Source organism: Cornus florida, unplaced genomic scaffold (genome assembly GCF_030987335.1).
Source record: "Cornus florida cultivar Cherokee Brave unplaced genomic scaffold, ASM3098733v1 CherokeeBrave_3.0.0_Hap2_Chr08, whole genome shotgun sequence".
NCBI lineage: Eukaryota > Viridiplantae > Streptophyta > Magnoliopsida > Cornales > Cornaceae > Cornus > Cornus florida.
The window spans coordinates 46756903-46777880 of record NW_026775578.1 but is presented as its reverse complement, the minus strand read 5'-3'; the positions used below and the strand labels follow the sequence as shown (position 1 = coordinate 46777880).

General features: G+C 37.3%; 1 protein-coding gene across 1 annotated transcript; it reads left to right on the top strand.

Moving 5' to 3' along the window:
- Positions 1 to 320: 320 nt before the first annotated feature.
- LOC132271601 (soluble starch synthase 1, chloroplastic/amyloplastic) lies at positions 321 to 12363 on the top strand. Its single transcript, XM_059773039.1, has 15 exons — positions 321 to 962; positions 2225 to 2586; positions 2838 to 2915; positions 3029 to 3153; positions 3912 to 3993; positions 4526 to 4699; positions 4999 to 5080; positions 8740 to 8831; positions 8921 to 8983; positions 9064 to 9153; positions 9690 to 9814; positions 9901 to 10009; positions 10095 to 10150; positions 10990 to 11029; positions 11876 to 12363. The coding sequence occupies exons 1-15, from the start codon at positions 653 to 655 to the stop codon at positions 12032 to 12034; spliced, it is 1947 nt and encodes a 648-aa protein (XP_059629022.1). The 5' UTR covers positions 321 to 652; the 3' UTR covers positions 12035 to 12363.
- The last annotated feature ends 8615 nt before the right edge of the window (positions 12364 to 20978 follow it).

Genomic DNA, 20978 nt, shown 5'->3' with positions numbered 1-20978 from the left:
TTTATTTATTTCCCTCAACTAAACAAAATGAGAAAAAAATACTTACTGTATTTATTTATTTTTTTTAATTTTAAGAATGCCTCATTAATCCTTTTCTATTCATTTTTCCTTCTTTTTTGCCATAATTTTATAAAAGAAAAAAAGTTAGCCCTCAGAAAAACAGCGACCCGAAATTTAAACCAAAGCATCTAACAGTCCTTAAAAGTAGGATCCACATGAGTCCCATTTGAACATATATTCGTCCATTCCGTTTCAAGGGCCTATTTTTTCTCTATTATAAATCATCTTCCACCATTTAACTTTAAAATTAAGGAAGACGTACTCCCAAGGGACACCATGAAAAACTCTTCACGTGAAAGATCTGAGCTTCTGACATATAACATATTTTTTCTATCCATTCACATTCACTGTGCACCACGTACGTAACTGTAATTTCAAAACCAAGGTATCAACTGTCAAATACTCGAGGAAAACAACGACGTTTTGATCTCTTCTTGAGTTTCGCGCGATATTCCATACTAGTAGTACTCTCTCTTTCTCTGCCACTTCTTTTCCAGATTTTCTCTCTCTTTTTGTCCCCAATTCACGATCCCTTACGTTCTAATCTGGGTTCTATTCTATATCCCCCTTCTCTCTCTCCTCTTTCTCTCCCATGGAGACACTGCAAACATTTCGTGTAGTTTCTTGCAAATCGGCTCTGATTCGAACAGAGACTTCCCCAAATTTGGGTGTGATCAGAACAGAAAATATCGTTTCTGTGTGGACACAAAACAGAAGAAATCAAACTCGCTCTCTGTCACTCAGAAGATCAGTTAAAGATAGGAACAATGGTGGGATTCAGACTTCTTCTCAAGATGGGCCTTCAACTTTGAAAGAAAATGATAAGAAGAAAGGCCTCATGTTGGGCACAGAGAGAGATGTCACTGGTTCTGTTGTTGGGTTTCACTTGATTCCTCAATCTGGTATCATCATATCCCACAGTTTTTTTTTTAAAAATTTTTTTTATTATTTTTGTTTTTTACATTTCTAAAGCTTTGAATCATGTAGTTTATGCTGTTTTGTGTTTCTTTTGATTTCCAAATTAATTTTTAATGATTTCAGGGAATCTGAGTTTGTGCATCTATATATAAACTGCAAACAAATATAATTGAGTCACACCATTAGGCTTTTTTGAGGATAATTATTATATTTTATTGCTTTTATAATATTATTGATGCTTTAATTAGAGTGAATAAGCAAGTGGTAGTAAGTTTATGATAGTGAGATGATTTACTACATTTATTATTACTTTGATTAGTAATAGATAAAGTTTGGCTTCTTAACAGAGTAGGATCGCCTCTTCAAATATTATTGATTTTTTGAGATTCTTATTGATAAGACCGTAATTATAAAATTTTGGTTTATCACATGGTTTGGTCCTCTTGGATAATCTTAACTCTCCATGGATGGATCTTTAATGGAAAATTCCACTTTGTAGGTCATCATTTTTTCCGAATCAATGGGTTTTGAGGGTATGGTTGGCGTTTAGATGGGTCTTGACTCTTGACTGTTAGGTTATTATCAGAACGAAGATCCTGTAAATTTTGTGTGGTATCTCATTTGGTACCAGGTGACAATTAGAATGGTTTGATTCTGATTGTTTTAAAGCTGTACATTTTTCATGGTTGGGCTACTATCTTCCCTGTGTATCTGGAGGGCTATAAACATGTGCTTTGGGTGGCCTTGCTTTTGGGTTGTACAAATCAATGTGCATGTCATTCCACCAATGATATCCTGTTTTTCTCAACTCTCTCCATTAAGGTTACGATCTTGAGATACTCGATTCTGTGACACACAATTTACTAATTGAGTCATAGGGATTGACAGTGTGTTTCATAGAGTTCTTAAAGTGATTGTGGACCTACTGCAGTTCTAAAGTGTGTTAAATTATTTCGTTATAATTTTTCGTAGTTGTATGATCCTGACTAATTTGAGCCGCAACATCTGGATTCAGTCTTTGCTTCTGCTAAATATGTCCTTGTCTTTCAATTGCATTATCGTGACAAATTCTTTCTGTAACAATGCCAAGGTGAAGTTAATGCCAAATTTTGACAATCCTCACCTGAACCCCCCCCCCCAACCCAAAACTAAAACACACGCACACGCACATTTGTCAGTGTGATATTTTTGTTGTGCTGACGAATATATTCAAGCATTAATGACAAATATTTTAACTTAAGTACAGGTCACACTAGTGTCATTGACACTAATGGTGCCCTAGCTGCTGATAGAGAAGAAGTGACTGAGGATGTTGGAAGCGATGAGGAAATCCCTACCAGAGTAACACATAATATTGTATTTGTTACTGCTGAAGCAGCACCATATTCCAAGACAGGAGGCTTAGGAGATGTTTGTGGTTCTTTGCCTATAGCACTGGCTGCCCGTGGACATCGTGTCATGGTTGTTTCTCCTAGATATTTGCATGGTGGTCCTTCAGATAAAAATTATGCCGGTGCATCGGATCTTGAGTGTTGCATCAAGATATTTTGCTTTGAAGGAGAACAGGAGGTTTCTTTCTACCATGAGTATAGGGCAGGTGTTGATTGGGTAAAAAACTTCGCACACTGCTTAGTCACTAATACATGGATATTTATTTATTTTTCCAGTTCTTTCTTTTATGTCTCATCACAATAACGCATCTTAAAGTGCTATTTGTGAGGATAATATAAACAATCACTCTGTAATTTCTCTTATCTACCACGAAAGAAAAAAGCACTCTTTAATTTCTCTACTGCATTTTAGTAATTCTGTAGAGTATAAGTTTTGTTATGGAGATATGTCCTTTCTCCTACTTTTAGGTATTTGTGGATCATCCTTCATACCAAAGACCTGGAAATCCATATGGTGATATTTTTGGTGCGTTCGGTGATAATCAGGTATGATTCTTGTAATTGTTCTGAAGTGGAATTAAATTTTATGCTTTATTTATTAAGAATGACAAGTTTTTCTTTACTTTTTATTTTTTCTTTCTTCTTTTTTGTTTACGCAGTTTCGGTTCACTTTACTTTGTCACGCAGCGTGTGAAGCACCCTTGGTGCTTCCATTAGGAGGGTTCACTTATGGAGAGAAGTGTTTGTTCCTAGTTAATGATTGGCATGCAGGCCTTGTGCCAGTGTAAGTGATTTATTAGCTAATTAGTCAATCACTTGATGGTCTGTTTATATGTTTCTTTGTACCCTATTTCCTTTTTCTATATTTCCCTCCATATGCTTGCTTTCCAAGATCTCCAAAACTCATGGTCTATGATTTTATATTGTGAGCCTATTGCTTTAACTTATCAGTCTTTCTCTATTATGATCTGAGTGTTTTTCTCTTATTTTCAGCTAAAATATCTTTGGTCCCCCCCCACAAGAGTTGTAGTTCCAAAGAAAACAGGAAGACCCTGTTTCATAGCTGATGTTTTTATATTATGAACCTATTGCTTTACACTTATCAGTCTTTCTCTATTATATGATTGGAGTATTTTCCTCTTATTTTCAGCTAAAATATACCCCAAACCCCCCCCCCCCCCCCCCCCCAACCCACAAGCGAGAGTAGTAGTTCCAAAGAAAACAGGAAGTCATAGCTGATCTAGTGAATTCTTGTATGAGATTTTATTAGTCAAATTTATGGTTTGCTATCTTAGGTCACTCCTAGATGTTTCATGATAGAAAAACTTATCCTGTTAAGGCCATTCATAAACAATGGCTTTAAGCCATTCCCTGTTCTCCTGGGTCCAGCAGATTCTTATTTATTTACTGTAGATTCTTTTTTACTTGAGTTAGAGATCTTTTTTAGAATATATGAGCCTTTTTGAGGATTTTCATAAAGCCTTATTTCATAAAATTGGCAGCGATGATGTGAGTATTGATATCGACATTTTTTTGTTTCAGACTTTTGGCATCCAAGTATCGTCCATATGGAGTTTATAAGGATGCTCGAAGTATCCTTGTAATACATAACCTTGCACATCAGGTAGACACTTTAGTTTAATATTAATTACATGATGGAAATTGTTAAGAAAGCAAATAAGTAGGAAATATTTTTGGAACTGCTACTATTACTATTCACTACTAAAAAGATGATTTTATGTAGTATAAAATTTTCCTTGCTACTTGTACTGTTCTCCAAACTAAATAAATATCTCAAGGAATAACAAAGAGTCTGAGCATTGTGGTAAAACTGAAATCATAGATCAACTTTTGCATATCTGAAGCATATAGGAGATTTTTTAATCATAGCGAACAGACATTCAAGTGTATGTGTTGGAATATTATAGCCTTGTTTGAGCAAACTATCAAGTGTACTCGTATGGTCATATGCATCATAATAACACCTCTGATACTAGTAGGCTTGGAAGATATCATTACATGCATGAGGAAGGGCTTCACGTCAGGGATCTCTTTGGCAATTCTACTAGTACTAGCTGCCTTGTGTCTCAGATTAGATTTTTAAGAAGCCAAAGTGCAATAACATTCTAGGACACTATTGTTCATGTGTATGCAAGGGAGTGGAGCCAGCTGTGACTTACAAAAATTTGGGACTGCCTCTTGAGTGGTATGGAGCGGTGGAATGGGTATTTCCCACGTGGGCCAGGACTCATGCCCTTGACACTGGTGAAGCAGTCAATGTTTTGAAAGGTGCGATTGTGACAGCTGATCGAATACTGACAGTTAGTAAGGTCATAAATTTTACACATCCTGTTCCTTTTTGAACTCATTGATGCATTATGTGGCATTGTCTGGTAATCATTCAAGGAGGATCTTGTAATGAATTGGCAGCAGTCCTGGCTATTTCATGAGTACGACTTTTTACCTCCCTTGTGGGATACTCTAAGTCCAGAAGAGAGAGAAAGAGGGTACACATGAGCCACATGTGCTGCCATGTTGTCAATGTTGACATTGTTTGTACCAGACATGTACCTCATATTTCATCAGTTTCTAATACAATTCAAGTTGAAAGTCTATCTTCTGCTGGCAGGGTTATTCTTGGGAAATAACAACCGTTGAAGGTGGATATGGTCTGAATGAGCTATTGAGTAGTCGAAAGAGCGTGATCAATGGTACGTGTTTAAATACTACATCTGTACCATTAACATTCATCAGGTACCTTGTTGGATTAGAATAATGGATAGTTGAGAGAGGATTATACTAATGAAACTGAAAGGATGTTCTCAATTTCTCGTATCCAACCAAGTTTTTATTTTTTTATTTTTTTTATTATTAATTTTTTAACTTAATTTCAGAATATGATTGAAATGGTGGGAATATTGTCAGATTATACATTTATGTTCAATATTGTGGTTGAATTGTTTTCATCAATAATTAATGGTTCACCTTTTTTAGTAATTTGAACCACTGAAGCATCACCAATCTCATGAATCAAAAATATGTTTCCTCCAATCTTAACTACTTTCTTAGTGACTCTTAGAACTGTTTGACCATTTATAAGAAAAGATTTCATGTTGAGCCCTTTATAATACATTATAGTTGCATTGCTCACTCCATTAGCATAATCGTTTTAGCATAATGTAAGGTTCTTTATTCAGCTGTTATTTTTATGTGTGTCATATTTTGGCAGTGGCGATAGCTCTGATACCATTTTGTTTGCATTTGACATGAATTAGTTAAAATATAACAAATATTAGGGTTTTAAATGGAAAAAACAAAGATGCAAACAAATAAAACACACAAATTATGCTACAATTTATGTGGTTCAGCTCAAGTCTGTATCTATGGGTGATGACAATCAAGGATGACGAAGATTATAAGATGCTATAATCCTTTAATGCAGCAAAGTGAGTTCTCACAAGCTCATTCTGAATATTCACTGCCAAAAACCCCATGCACAAATCTCAGAACCTGCACTGACCTTTGAACACCTTTAAACCCTTGTATCGGGCTTCTCTTCCACCAGTGTTCTTCAAAAAGTACATCAGCACTGTCCTAGGTACGGTTACTGCCTCATCTGACCAAATTAACAATTGTATGGATCTCCTTACCTTGTACAGGTTTTCTCTTCCTGTCACTGGTATCAAAGTCTAGTAATTCAAGCAACCATTTTGGAAAATCTCCATCTTTTCTTAAATTCTATCAAGCATTACGAATATAAACCCTTCCTTTGCCTTTTCTGTAAAAGCCATGAGACGGACTTCAATTACTGCAATCACCAATTAAATTCCTCGAGTGCAGGAATAGAGACATGTGGACCATGTGCTCCACCTCCTCTTTAGTCTATAATGAATGGCTGCTAAAAGTCTGAAGTGCGCAACAAGATGATTACTCATATGCTTATTCTTGAACATTCTAAAATCTTTTAGCACTTATTCATTGTAGTTCTTGTGGCACAAGCAAAATTTGCCTTCCTGTTGACCTCTGTAAATTTCCACAGCCAACATCTTTCTAGTTGCACCCAAATCTTTCAATTCAACTTCACCACTGAGTTGAAATAGGCTAGTGCCATGAGCTAGTCCGCGTATGCATGGTGTTGGGAGGATAAGACTGGAGATAAATCTAGTATTTGACATTATATTTTCCATGTGACTACTCTTAGGCTCAAAACATTTGTCCTCGCACTTGTCAGCGCTAGCTAAGACATGTTTTTGTCATTAACATTTAGCATCAAGTACCCATTTTAATATCAAAAGCTATGCTATTCACAACAACCATAATTGCTTCTAAAACAATATTCCCAGCCATAAATACATATATATAATTACTTGGCTTGTTGTACATGTAATGATCTCTTCCCTCAATACTCTCCGCCATAGACAATTCTCGAGCAATTGTATCAAGGTAGGTATCTTCATAGGGTGGCTTAATCTGCCTCTGTTCTTCCCCAGTTGTGATAATGTACCACTGTTCCGGGGACGTGCGTCTTCATCACTAGGATCCTGCAACTCTTCCTCATTTTACATTTTGTTGTGTACCAATTAATAGGAATTTCTCTATAGCTGTTTTCTACTGAAGCTTCATAATCAAGCTACACCTATCCTCTTTACAACGTGGTCCCCGGATTCAACATAATAAACTAATTGAAGGTCATGCTTTTGGTTATAATTTCTTTTTTTGGTTTCTCAGGATCAGGCCACAACAATCTATATCCCTTCATCCCAATCTGCATGCCCTAGGAATGCGCACTTCCTTGTGCTCAGATTAAGATTATCATCATTTTACAGGATTATAAACAGAAAATCAAATGTGCATAACTTAAACTAATTAGCAGAATAGGCTTTACCCTTCGGAGTCCTATGCTAGATAGCAATTGCTGGGGGATTTTTCAACAAGTAACAGGTCATATTAACTGCTTCTATCCAAAAGCTTTTTGTGGGGCTGCATTTGAGATCAGCTATCATGCCCTCTCCAAGAGTTTCCTACTCATGGATTCCTTAGCCCCATTCTCATGTGTTGAACAATATTTTATGGGACATATAATCAAGGAGTAACTTAATAAAGAATCCACTTCCTGTCTGAGAGACCAATAGTTGCAGAGAGGATAACTCATCATTAGAGCTTTTATTGCTTTCTTCCTCTATGGAACTCATAGTAACAGATAGTTCTTTCTTCTTCATTTTACCTTTGCAGAGTTGACAATCCTCCTCATTTTCTTTTTCGTGACAATGGAAACATTTAACCTTTCTGCTGATTGATTTTTTTATCATTGCAGCCATTCTCATAAATTCATCCTTTCACAACTGGACCCTTGGACTAATCCTCACTTCCATTCCCAGACCAAACACCACATGTGAACACTCGTTCAGACCTTTGAATCCTATATGGTCCTCGAATAACACTACTAGACTAGGCTTCTCTTTTGGCTGCCACTGTTATTTACTAGAATCTATGTTACATGGGCCCTTCCGTAGTAGGTGAAGTACCCATAGCCGACACATATTATTCGGACAAGGGTATGGGATATGTGTCTGACACTTTTGGTTGGACACACACCTAAAAAATATATCTAATAATATCTTCTTTTCTTTTTTATATATATTATTACTTCAAATGAGTGAAATGTCTATTCTGGTCACTGTATTATATTACATAGAAACATTACTTTACAGTGTCCATGTGTCCTTCTGATTGGAATTTGACATGTCCGACGTGTGGATACATATCCATACTCGACACGTACTCGAGTCCATGTAACATGGACTATAATACACCAGCACTTCTTCAGATAAAGGGATACCTCCCCCTGCGACCTAACCAACAACTCTACGGGGCTCTCTTTTTGTGCCATAGTATCCAGGTCTCAAAATTTAAGAAACCATTATAACATCTTGGTTGCTTTTCCAAGTTGAATATGGGTGGTATCATACATCAACATTATTTTAGCTCACACTAGTTGATGTGAATCTGAATTATGACTTTAAACTAATCAAGAGGGGGGAAAAAAGGAACCCACATGCAAAGGGTTAGAGAGGCTCCAACTGGAAGTCTTCTCAGTACAATTGCGATGGGAAATTGTCTCCATTGTGTAATTCTTTACTTTCCAAAGAGAATTAAGCATTTTTCTCATTCCTTTTGGTTTCTGAAATTAACAACAAATTTTGATTCTGCACATGTTTGGCACTTATGATTCACATGGTTATCAACTTATCACTGGGGTGTTTTCAAGGCTGTCACAAATTATATCATGCCATATTTCACACTTGTACACGTTTCTGTGAACCAATACATGGTATTAATTCTGAAACTATTCCAACGTTGTTATGAACAGGGATCACAAATGGCATTGATGTTACTGAGTGGGACCCATCTACGGATGAGCATATTGTTTCCCATTACTCCACTCATGACCTCTCTGGAAAGGTTTTCATGCCTCCTCTTTCTAGAATAAGTTATACTTTTATTCTTTCTTTTTATTGAAAAAACAGTTCCTTAGTTCACTTAAAATGCAGGTTCAGTGCAAGACCGATTTGCAAAAGGAATTGGGTCTTCCCGTTAGGCCTGATTGTCCAATGGTGAGAGTTAATCCCTAACACTGGAATGGCATGATATTGCACCTTTCTTCTATTACTGATTTTGGTATAATTTTTTATAGATTGGATTTATTGGGAGACTGGACTACCAGAAAGGTATTGATGTAATTATGTTGGCCATTCCAGATCTTATGCAAGATGATGTCCAATTTGTAAGTTATTTTCTTTAAAATAATTCTATTATTTTATTTCGTTCGGGGGTGTGGTTAGAAGCAACTTCAACAGAGAGTAAATACCACTGATGTAGTTAAAGATCTTTCTTCTTTGGAAGTTCAAGTTTATATATTCCTTTATGTTTTGTCTTTACATAAGGCTTCTTGAGTTGGTCATTGACACTTATTCCACTGAAGGTTAGCAGTCACATTTCATTGACATGCTCATATATATAAGCTATCGTGATACTGGTCCCGTTTAATATTTTGTAGAACATATCTAAATTGAATTATCTTTCTTCAGTAAGGACAATTATAAAGTGCAAGGGTGAAACCTCAGTGAGGAGACAATTAGATGCATTAATATATGTATTCACATATATATGTTTGCATGAATATGTACAAGTTGATCTCTAGTCTCCAATGAGGATTAAGTTGCAGTTCTCTTTGGGTGGTCTCTCCATGGCAATGTGTTTGTCAGGATTTTTAATATTATCTTTTCGTGAATATAATTGATTGCAAGTAATCTGTTTCAGGTTATGCTTGGGTCCGGGGACAAGCAATGTGAAGACTGGATGAGAGCATCCGAGTCATTTTATAAAGACAAGTTCCGTGGTTGGGTTGGATTTAATGTGCCTATATCTCATAAAATAACAGCAGGGTAATTCAAGGATTTAGATTTTCATACTTAAGAGCGTTCCAATAAATACTTACTTATGAAGCTTACTGATATTTCAAAATTTGCAGCTGTGACATATTATTGATGCCTTCAAGATTTGAACCTTGTGGTCTAAACCAGTTGTATGCAATGAGATATGGAACTGTTCCAGTAGTTCACAGCACTGGAGGACTTAGAGTGAGTTAACTTTCATGATTGTGAAAACTGATGTTCTATAAATGAACGCACAGTTTAAGTGCCTTTACCTCTTTCTTTTTTTCAGGATACAGTGGAGGTTTTTAATCCATATGCTCAAGAAGGCTGTGGTGAAGGTACCGGGTATGTATTTATCCAGTTATCCTTCAACATGTGGCCTTTGACGATTCTTACGGACATATTTTTGTTGATAGAAAATTTAAGAACAACTCCTTTACGGCAGTGGCACCAATCTAGTGTTGGGTGGACCTCCAAGCATGTATCACTTGTCTAGTTCAAGTGCCTCAGGTTGGAGGCATAGAAATAAGCCACTTCCTGGAAGATATTTTTGTTGCTGCTTATAGGATAAAGTTAAAGACTGACTAATTTCATAGCCTAAGATTTAGCAACTTGTTTTTTGGAAGAACTCGTGTAAGACTGCTGTAAAGCATAAAACGGAAGCGAAGAGATAAATAAAACAAGTAGAACACACAGATATTACTTGGTTCAGCCACTAAGGCCTACATCCACGGCACAAAGAGCCCAAAGGACTACATCACTTTAATTATAATCTCTCAACTCATATACAATACAATGGTGGAGACTCCTTTATATAGGAGAAGAAATTATGAGAATGGAAAGAATTAGAAAATAGGAAATAAGGAGGATTTTTCTCCATTGATTCCTCTAGTAACACCAAATCTTCAATAATAGGAAACACACTGATTCCTCCATTAAATCTTCAATAAAGGCAAAAAGATGTTAGAATTTGAGGAGGTTGGAAAATTCAAATCTAATAAATACAAGATGTGTATTCTGCCCTGAGGGCAATGGAAATGCTTCTCTTGATTGTTGAAAATTCGAGAAATTTTGTTATGATCTTAAACCATTAATTGATTGTTGAAATTTATTTTCTCTTTTCTTTTTCTATTGTTTGTGCCTTTCAAGCTCTTGTTCTCATAATGTTGTTGTGGACTGTACAGGTGGACATTTTCTCCTCTAGCAAGAGAAAGTATGTTGGCGGTATGTTAATTTCTTGTGCAAGCATTACCTCCCAAGCTCTATATAATTTCGCAAGACCCTCAACGATGTTGACTTTAATTTAAGGAAAAACTATTGTGTACTGTCTAGGTCTCAAATTTTTCTCAAAATTGATCTATGTGTCCTCGTACTTTATTTTTCTTTCGGAAGCAAGTTCTTATTTGTGATTATGAATATGATTATCATGATTTTGGGGGTTTATGGGTTGCAAAGTTGACTACGTGGTCATACTTGCAAAATTAATAATTTTACTGAACTCCCGCTGTGGCTGAATGGTATGATATTCCTTTCTTTGGTGGGTGATAAAAGAATAATTTATGGAGCCTTCTTATGCCACAGTCTCCACCGTTAACCCTGTGTGACTCTGTCCTGCATGTGGAGAGTTGACACAGTATTATTTACAGATGCAGAAAGAAAGATTTGAACCTAAGACCTCTCAGATTCGAGGCTTCGCTGTATTTTAGAACACCAGTTTTCAAAAAGCTTAAGCTATTAAGGAATGAGCACAACAATGTATATAGGCTCGACAGATTGATCTGTCCAGTCAATAACATAATGTTAAAGCCAACCTGATGATTATTTCTATGAAAGAATTTTCTTAACATAAATTTCTTCCAGTCAATAACATAATGTATAATCCAGTCTCCGGTTCCACATGCACCAAGCAATTACCAAGAAATTCCTTGCGGTGCCTCAGGTGAATTCGAACTCCCAACCTCTTAAGCAAAGTCCCCCTTGTGTGAACACCTATAGATTGATACTTTTTTATAAATTTTGTCCTTCTCTTGCTCATTATATTTTTAACTCTAAATTGGTGATTATTGACAGGCACTAAGAACTGCTGTTAAGACGTACAGAGAACATAAATCTTCCTGGGAGGGTTTGATGAAGAGAGGAATGGAGCGGGAGTACACATGGGACGGTGCTGCAGTTCAATACGAGCAAGTGTTTGAATGGGCCTTCATCGATCATCCTTATGTTGGCTGAGGTGATTAAATAGAAGAAAAGGAGAGAGAGAGAGAGGAGAAAAATATCCACATATTTTCTAGTATTTAGTTGTTTTCACCATAGATGACATGTTCGCAGTCATATTAGATGTGTGTGCTATTACTCACAGAAATGGTTTTGTTCAGAGTTGAGGTAGCAGTTTCCGCCTTTATTTTGGTCATTCTGTTTGCTGAGTATAACTTCTGTAATTGCACCTTATTGATCAATCATCTATAGGAATCGAAAAGGCTAAGTCCAGTCTTATATTGGGTTTTATATACAACATTTTTAATAAAATGGTTTGCAATAGCTGGCTGGTTTATGTTTCATGGGCTACTCTTCCCGATTCCTTCGTGATGGCAGAGGTGATATCTCATGTATGACATTGTTTTGTTATCTGCATGGATGTTGAAATTGTTTTGAGTGGTCATGCTTGAGGGTGGTGTTTTCTTTGCTACACTGCTCCTTTTGAAGAAGAAGAATTAAGTTGATGTGAATGAGGAGAACTTTTTTAGCTTTCATATGATTTCGTTTTCGATTCTGTGAATTATAAAATTGCGAAGAGTGCGACTCAGTGACGCGAGTTTTCATATGATTTTGTTTTGGATTCTCGAGTAGGTACTATTCCAACAGCAGGTAAATCCCAGCTCTATCTGATTGTCATCATTGTGTGTGTGTGTGTGTTTTTTCTCTCAAAGTGGACAGATATTTGTGGTAATAATGTTCAATTTATAGCATGAGTTTTTCTAGTGAGGCCTTTTCCAGTGAGGTCTCTATTTCTTTATAAAGAGAAGATTGGGAATTTTTAAGTTAGTTTAATTTTATTTTGTTGGGACTCATAAAGAAAAATGAAATGATATTTCAATTATTGTTTTATATCTTTATATGTAGGTATTTTCAGGGATGTCCATTTCAATTTAAAGCACCTTATCTTTAAATTGTTTTTGTTCTCTCAGTTATCATTTTTTAAAAACAACCAACCTCCTAGGTCAATTGTAGGTTCTTCCGTAAAATCCCAGAATTTTATTTATATCATGGATCTGACTATCTTTAAGCCTATCAATATCGGAGTCATTGGATGAGAATTGAAACCCCATTGCAGCATATATGCAACTTCAATAAATTACATGTATGGAGGGGTGCGGTTGGAATCCGAGTGTGGGCAAAAATGCGTGCGAGTAGATGTATGTAGGGCTGCACACGGTGCGGTTCGATATAATTCCGTCAGGAACTGGAGCCGTTCCAAACGGTTCCTTAAAATTGGAATTGGAACCGGACTGTTGGAACATGGAACCAAACCAAACCGAAAATTACAGTCTGGTTTGGTTCCACAGTTCTAATTATATATAATTTCAAACTAATTAGAAGGCAAAACATAGAACTGAACTGGAACCGAACCGTTATCTAACAGTTTCATATTTTTGAAACCAGAACCGAATCCCTGGTTCAGTTCGGTTCTCCGGTTCCACAGCTTTTTTATACACCCCTAAGTGTATGAGTGGCATCTACCAACCAATAAAACTGAGGTATTTTTATTTTTTAAAGGTAAGTTTAGAATATATATATATATATATATATATATATATATATATATATATATAAAAGGGAAACTGTACCCATTTTGGGCCAAGATACAAGATGGCCCATTGGCCAAAACTTGCAAAAGCAAGACTAGAGCAAGTAGCCCAAAAAAAACTGCATTACGAAACAGAGGTAATATCAATCCTGAACATCATTCAGTTACTTTCCAACAAGATTGCTTTTCATCTCTCATGGACCAGCACATTGGCACTCAACCAACCACAGAGAACACCACCACTCATCCTCCTCCTCCATCTATGAACACTGACTCACCCGCAGTTGATAGGATGCATAAAACTTGGTCCTCAGTTGCTCAATCACCATGCTCTGGCAGGAACTTTGAATTTTTTGAGCCTTCCACTGTGGACAATACCATTATTGTTGATCCACCAGAAGAGGTTGAACACATTGGAGCACTGTTTTGGAAGAAATGCCTTGTGGGGAAGTTTACAAGGAGAATGCCATTCAAGGATGTTTCCTCTGCAGCTTATAAGCTTTGGGAAGATAAGGGTTTACAGAACGTAATTGTGAATTCTGAAGGCTGGTTTTACTTCAGATTTGACTGTGAGGATAGCTGCAAAAGGGTGTTGGCAGGAGGTCAATGGTTTTTGGCAGGTAAACCCATATCCTTATCCCCTTGGCAGTTAGATACCCCGGAAATCCCTGAAGCTCCCTCCACACTTTCACTTTGGGTTAAGTTATACAAAGTACCCGTCCCTTTGGTCTCCAAAAGGACTTAGCTATGTAGCAAGTGCAATTGGTAGACCTAAGTATGCAGATGCCAGAACTCAAGATAGGAGCAGGATCGATTATGCTAAAGTCTGTATTGAGATTAACCCAAGCTCATCTTTGCCAAATTCCTTTTTGGTGCGTACCAAAGGTAACAAGTTGCTTAGAATTAAAGCTCACTACCCATGGAAGCCTCAGAGATGTAAAACATGCTTTATATTTGGTCACTCCACCTATAATTGCTCACAAGCCACTAAGAAACACAATATTCCGGCTCCTCAAAATGATTCTCAGAATTGGCAATTGGTGACTAGGAGGAACAAAAGTTCTGTCTGCCACAGCATTCCTAATCCTTTCACAGCACCTTCCCTTAATTCAAATGATGCTTCATCCTCTAGATGTTTGCAGAGGACTGATGCTATGCCACCATCTGATGGTGTTGTATTTGGTTCCCAAGTTGAATGTTGCAATAGGGAGGATGTTTCTAATGGTGCCCCCCTCACACCCTTACCCACAGTGCAAAGTGAGAACGTGAAAGCTATTAATTTCATTATTGATTTGTACCCCTATATGAGGTCCCAACCAGGCCTCCTTTCAGCTCCAGCTTCAATTTCAATTTCCAACATGTTTGATGGATTGCCTACTGAAGGGAACAATGAGTATTCAGTTGAATTGGCATCAAGCTCAGATGATGATACCCTATCCTCCTGTAATGATCCATCTTATACTCCTCTCATGGAGAAGATTCAGGACATAAAGCCAAGGAAGCCAGTGCACTCTAAGCACTCGAAGAAAAACTTAAGATCAAAGAAGAAGAATCAAGTCTCAACTCTTAAGGGGTTTAGAGGATTGTGCAGTTTATCATCCTCATCTTCTCAATGATTTGGGCTGCTTGGAATATAAGGGGATTGAACTCTCCCTCAAACAGGTTGAGGTAAAGAATTTGATTAGAGATTCTAATCTTTGCTTGATTGCTGTTCTAGAAACTGAAGTTTGTAGCTCAAATATTGAATCAGTACATAGGAATATTGCTCCCTCATGGCACATTAGGTGCAATTATCAATCTTCAGTCTTGGGTAGAGTGTGGCTCTTATGGAATCCTGCTTTGATTACATTGCTGGCTATCTCTGAATGTAGTCAAGCTCTCAACTGTTCAGTGTTACTTATTGACTCAAGGGTTAGATGTTTGGCCTCTTTTATATATGCTGCTAACACTGCAGTGGATAGGGGGTTTTATGGAGGTTTCTCAGTCAGCATTGCCTCTCTAATGAGCCTTGGATATTGATGGGAGATTTCAATGTACTCTTTCATGTGAATGAGTCATTTGGGGGAGCTCTCAGATGGACAAATAGTATGTTTGAGTTCAAAGAATTCTTGTCTCAAAATGGTCTTGAAGATATGAGATACACTGGCATCTTACACACCTGGCCTAATCAAAGTTTGGGCTGTGCAAACATTTCTAAAAAATTAGACAGGGTACTAGTCAATCATTCATGGATGTCTTCTTTTCCACAAGCATCTTGCTCATTTCTACCCCAAGGCATCTCTGATCACTCAGCAATGGTGGTGACACTTGGCTTCTTTGCTCCCAAAAGAAACATACCATTTAGATTTTTTAACTTTTAATTGGGCCCTCAGTTCTAACTTCCTACCACTGGTTGCTCACACTTGGGAGATGGAAATGCATGGTTCTAGAATGTATTCACTGGTTCAGAAACTTAGAGCCCTCAAACAGCCTCTGAAATAGCTCAACGAGAATAGGTTCAGTGCTATTTCCTCGAGGGTTGCAGCATGCAGGGATGAACTCTCACAATGCCAACTAAACCTGGATAAAAATCCTTCAGATGACCTCCTAAGATTGAATGAGAAGGAACAAGCTCAAAATCTGTCTGATCTATGCCTTGCTGAGGAAATGTTTTACAAGCAAAAGTCTAAGGTGTACTGGCTCAGGGAGGGTGACCACAACATTGCATACTTCATGAGGAGTTTCACTTCAAAGGCCAATAGAAGAAAGGTTATGTCCCTTGTTACCCAAAATGGTGATCAGGTGCATGGTAAGGATCTACAGAATGAAATTCTTAACCACTTCCAGTCTATTATTGGACACAACTACACCCATTACACAGGTATTTCCTCCTTCTCTAACCTTAAAACTAAAACTGTACCTGCTCACCTCCTTACCTCCCTCACTACCATCCCCACTGATATGGAAATCCAATCCTGTATTCTCTCATTCCATCCCTATAAAAGTCCTGGTCCAGATGGATTTAACTCAAGCTTTTTCTCTCACTCTTGGCTAATTATAGGGCAGGATGTTATCTCAGCCATCAAAGATTTCTTTATCATAGGGAAAATACTCAAGGAAATCAATTGCTCTTATATTACTCTAGTCCCTAAAAAACGCAATCCAACCACAGTGAATGATTTTAGGCCTATTTCCTGTTGTAATCTGATATACAAAACCATCTCTAAACTTTTGGCAAATAAGCTCTCCCTCATTCTTCCATTGCTGATATGTCCATCCCAGAATGCATTTATTAAGGGGAGACACATTTCTGATAATATTGTGTTGGCCCATGAGCTGTTGAATGGCAACCATAAGGCAAGGCACCCACCAAATTGCACTCTTAAAATAGATATCAAGAAGGCATTCGATACATTCCACTGGCAGTTTATAATTGATCTTCTCATAGTTTTTGGCTTCCCTCAGCAGTTTGTGGAATGGATCACCCAATGTATTACCACTCCATCTTACTCTATTTCCCTCGATAGTGAGCTATTTGGGTTCTTTAAAGGGAAGAGAGGGGTCAGACAAGGGGATCCAATATCCCCTTTACTCTTTGTTTTGGCAATGGAAGTATTGTCATAGTCATTTTCATACCACATTGGTTTTAATCCTGGATTTAAATTTCATTGGAGATGTAGTAAATTGGCCACCACTCACCTCTCATTTGCTGATGCTATCATGATTTTCTCACATGCCAACATTGTTTCGGTTCAAACCCTTCTTAGTGCTCTTAATCATTTTTTATCTTGCTCTGGATTAGAGATCAATAAATCAAAGAGTTTAGTCTTCTTTGCTAGTATTGATGCTCACACTAGGAATGCTATTCTACAACTCTTACAATTTGAAGCTGGTTCCCTGCCAATAACATACCTTGGTGTCCCACTATCATCTTCTTCAATTGCCTACAGGGACTGTCAATCATTGATTGAAAGGTTAACTTCTAGAATCAGTAATTGGACTTCTAGATTCCTTTCTTATGCAGGGAGGGCTGTTTTGATCAAATCCATACTTTGTTTTATACAAGCTTATTGGTCACAAACCTTTATTCTCCCAAAGAAAGTTTTTGAACAGATCAATCAAATTCTGAGGAGATTTTACTGGTCTGGGGTGGAATTGAAGAAAAGTGATGCTAAAGTTGCTTAGTCAGCCATATGCAGACCTAAAATCAATGGTGGCCTTGGATTTCCTGATTTGGAGCTTTCTAACATTTTGGGTAACCTTAGGCATATTTGGAAGCTATGCATTAAGAAAGACAGCTTGTGGGTTGCCTGGACCCACAGATATCTCATCAAGGCAAGGAGTATTTGGACAATTAAGCCGACTGCACTGAGTTCTGGATTCTGGAGAAGACTTCTGAAGCTAAGGGGACTAGCAAGAGGACTTATCAGGTATAAGGTGGGAGCTGGCACTGACACTATGATGTGGTTGGATTTTTGGCTTCCAAATGGTCCAATAGTTTCTCAATTGAGGCTCACTGAAATGGGAATTCTTCAACTGGACACTTATATATGCCACAGTTGATAGCCTAATTTCCAACCTTCAGTGGGTCATTCCACCTTCAATCCAAGTTCCTGCTTTCTTTCAATCACTTGGCTTCAACTCATAACTGCACAGTATCTCCCCACCCTCTAATTTTCAAGACACACAAGAATGGCTGCCTAGTTCATCTCTGAAATACTCTCTTGCTCACACAATGGCATACTTTTCTCCTCCCTCAATTATTTTTCCTTGGCACCATCTTATCTGGTTCAAACATCATATTCCGAAGCATAGCTCAATTACCTGGTTGGCATTCAGGAACAGATTTTACACACTTGACTCAAAGCCGATGTTGAACAAACATTACACAAATGCTTGCTATTTGTGTAATGCAGACTCTGAATCCCTTGACCATCTGTTCTTTAAATGCAGGTAAAGCTCTCACATTTGGAGGTTCATTCAAGGGGTCTCAAGTTTCTCTTTAGAGTCCAACTCTTGGATAGATTTGGTTGCATGGTGCTCCTCACATTGGACATTACAGAAATTTCTAGTGCACAAATTGCTTTTTTCTACTGCAGTTTACTTCTTATGGATGGAAAGGAACTCAAGAGCATTCAGGAACAAATCCTCTCCTCCTCAACACATCATCTCACTGATCAAATCCTCCATCCGTTCAAGATTAGCTTCTATCATTCTTACAAGCACCTCACAGTTAAGCCAAGTACTGTCCTTCAATGACTTACAATACCTCTATTACAAAGGTTGCTCTCTTTATGGAGGTCATTCAAGTTTGGCACAATAGGACTTGGAATGCTTTCCACCTGGTTGTTTCAAGAGATGATTTGTTTAAGGTCCGATTTCCTATTAGATCAAGGGTTGTTTTTGTTTAAGGTTCATTTTACGGTTAGCTTATAGCTTGCTTCAAGCTTTGTTTTCTGCTGTCTGCAACTTTGCTGTTCCTTTTGTATCTTGGTTGCTGTTGTATTTCTTTTGGGGAGCTATTAGTGCTCTCATGTATATTGTTTCCACATTTCTATTTATACAAGCTTACCTTTAACTAAAAAAAAAAACAATCTAGTGACCTACCATATAAAAAATAAAAATTAAACCATTCCAGTAAGCTCTAAAGAGTGAAGAGCACCATTGAAGACTGTAGCAGTGTCAACCAAGGGAGGCCAGCGTTGTGTTAATCTGGAGGTAGGGGTGGAGGTCGAATGAATGAACCGGGGAGCTCCCATTCGACCACAATGTGCCTGGCAGTACAAGAATCCTTCACAGAGAAGCATGATAATTTTTGTCTAACAGCAACAAGAATACGATTAATTAAAGCATTTGCACAGAGAGATGATTCCTTGAAGTATCTACGATTGCGCTCCATCCAAATTTGATAAACTAATGCTGCAAGACAAATTTTACGACCAATGTTTCTAGGGTCCCTCTTGTCATTCCAAATTTGGCTTGCCCAAGTAATGAAATCCCTTCATGATGAAGGCAGGGTGTAGAACGCACAACATGTTTGTATACCACAAATAAATTTTTTTTTTTCAAAGTTGTCCCATCTAAGTATAGAAAATATTTCAAGTATTGAACAAATTTAAGATAACATTGTAAAAAAATTTAAGTATAGTTAAATATATATCAATCATAATAATAAGAAGTTGTTAAAAGTTAAAATTATCATAAGAAATGAAGAGAGAGAAAAACAATAGTTAATAGAATTATAGATTTTTATAATTAATTGGGGCGAGCTAGCTTGGGGCTTCGGGTTTTAAATTATTTTTCTAAACTTTCTCCTAATCCTATTAAGATGATCCTAAATCTATCTCAACATGGGCGAAAAGGAGAATCCAGTGCCTTAAATTGACATTCCTAATTCAAATTACAAATACAGAAGTACCTGAAACAAACATTAATTATACTTTAACCCTAATCAAAATAAAAGAAACAGAACTATAATGAAATAAGAAGAAGCAAAAAGCGAACCCTAATATATAGATCAGAAAAATATCCTCAAAACGAACTATATATATTAAAAGGAACTATACAACAAGGACTTCACAGTCATCACCCAATTGATTTCATTAATTAATTGTTTATAATTTTTTTTTTTTTTTTGAAAGGTAAAATGGTAAATTTGATTAAAGCAAAGGATATAGGCTAGCAATAGCTGACCATAACATGCAAAGTACAATTAGAAAATGGAGCATGTGGAGCCCCAACAACAGGCCCAAACAAGCGGCCCAAAGTGGACACAAACAAAGTTCCAAAACAGATGGTAGGACCTATAGATCTACCCACAAATCCGGTAACAAAGGAAACTAACTCCAGCGTGGTTGCAAAGCAATCAAGTTGCATTGTCCGGTGGCTTTGGTGGTAGGCGAATTACAGAGGCTGGTACATCCCATTCTGTAGTAATTCTTGAAGTGTTGAGTGAGTCTGAAATTGTTGAGATTAGAATCTTGGATCTCACTGATTCCAGAACTTGATGGAGAATTGAGTTTGCTGTGCTGAATTTCTTTTGGAAGATCCTTCTATTTCTCTCAATCCCGGTATGGTACACTAAGGAAGCCAAACTCAGTTTGGAGATGGAATGACTATGGTATTTTTAGTTTCCCTTCCAATAATGTGCTGCCCAATTGATCAGCTCTGGCCATGAGGATGGCTGGATATGAAATCCGCAACGTGCTTGAAGGAATGCCCACAAGGGTTTGACAAATTGGCACTGAAAGAATAAATGACTGTGGGTTTCCAATTCAGTGTTGCATAGACAGCAAAATGTGGAATTAATCTGGGAGGTACAACTTCTATTCAATGTAGGTAGCTTCTGTTGGATTGCCACCCACAATGTAAAAGAGTGCTTTGGGATGG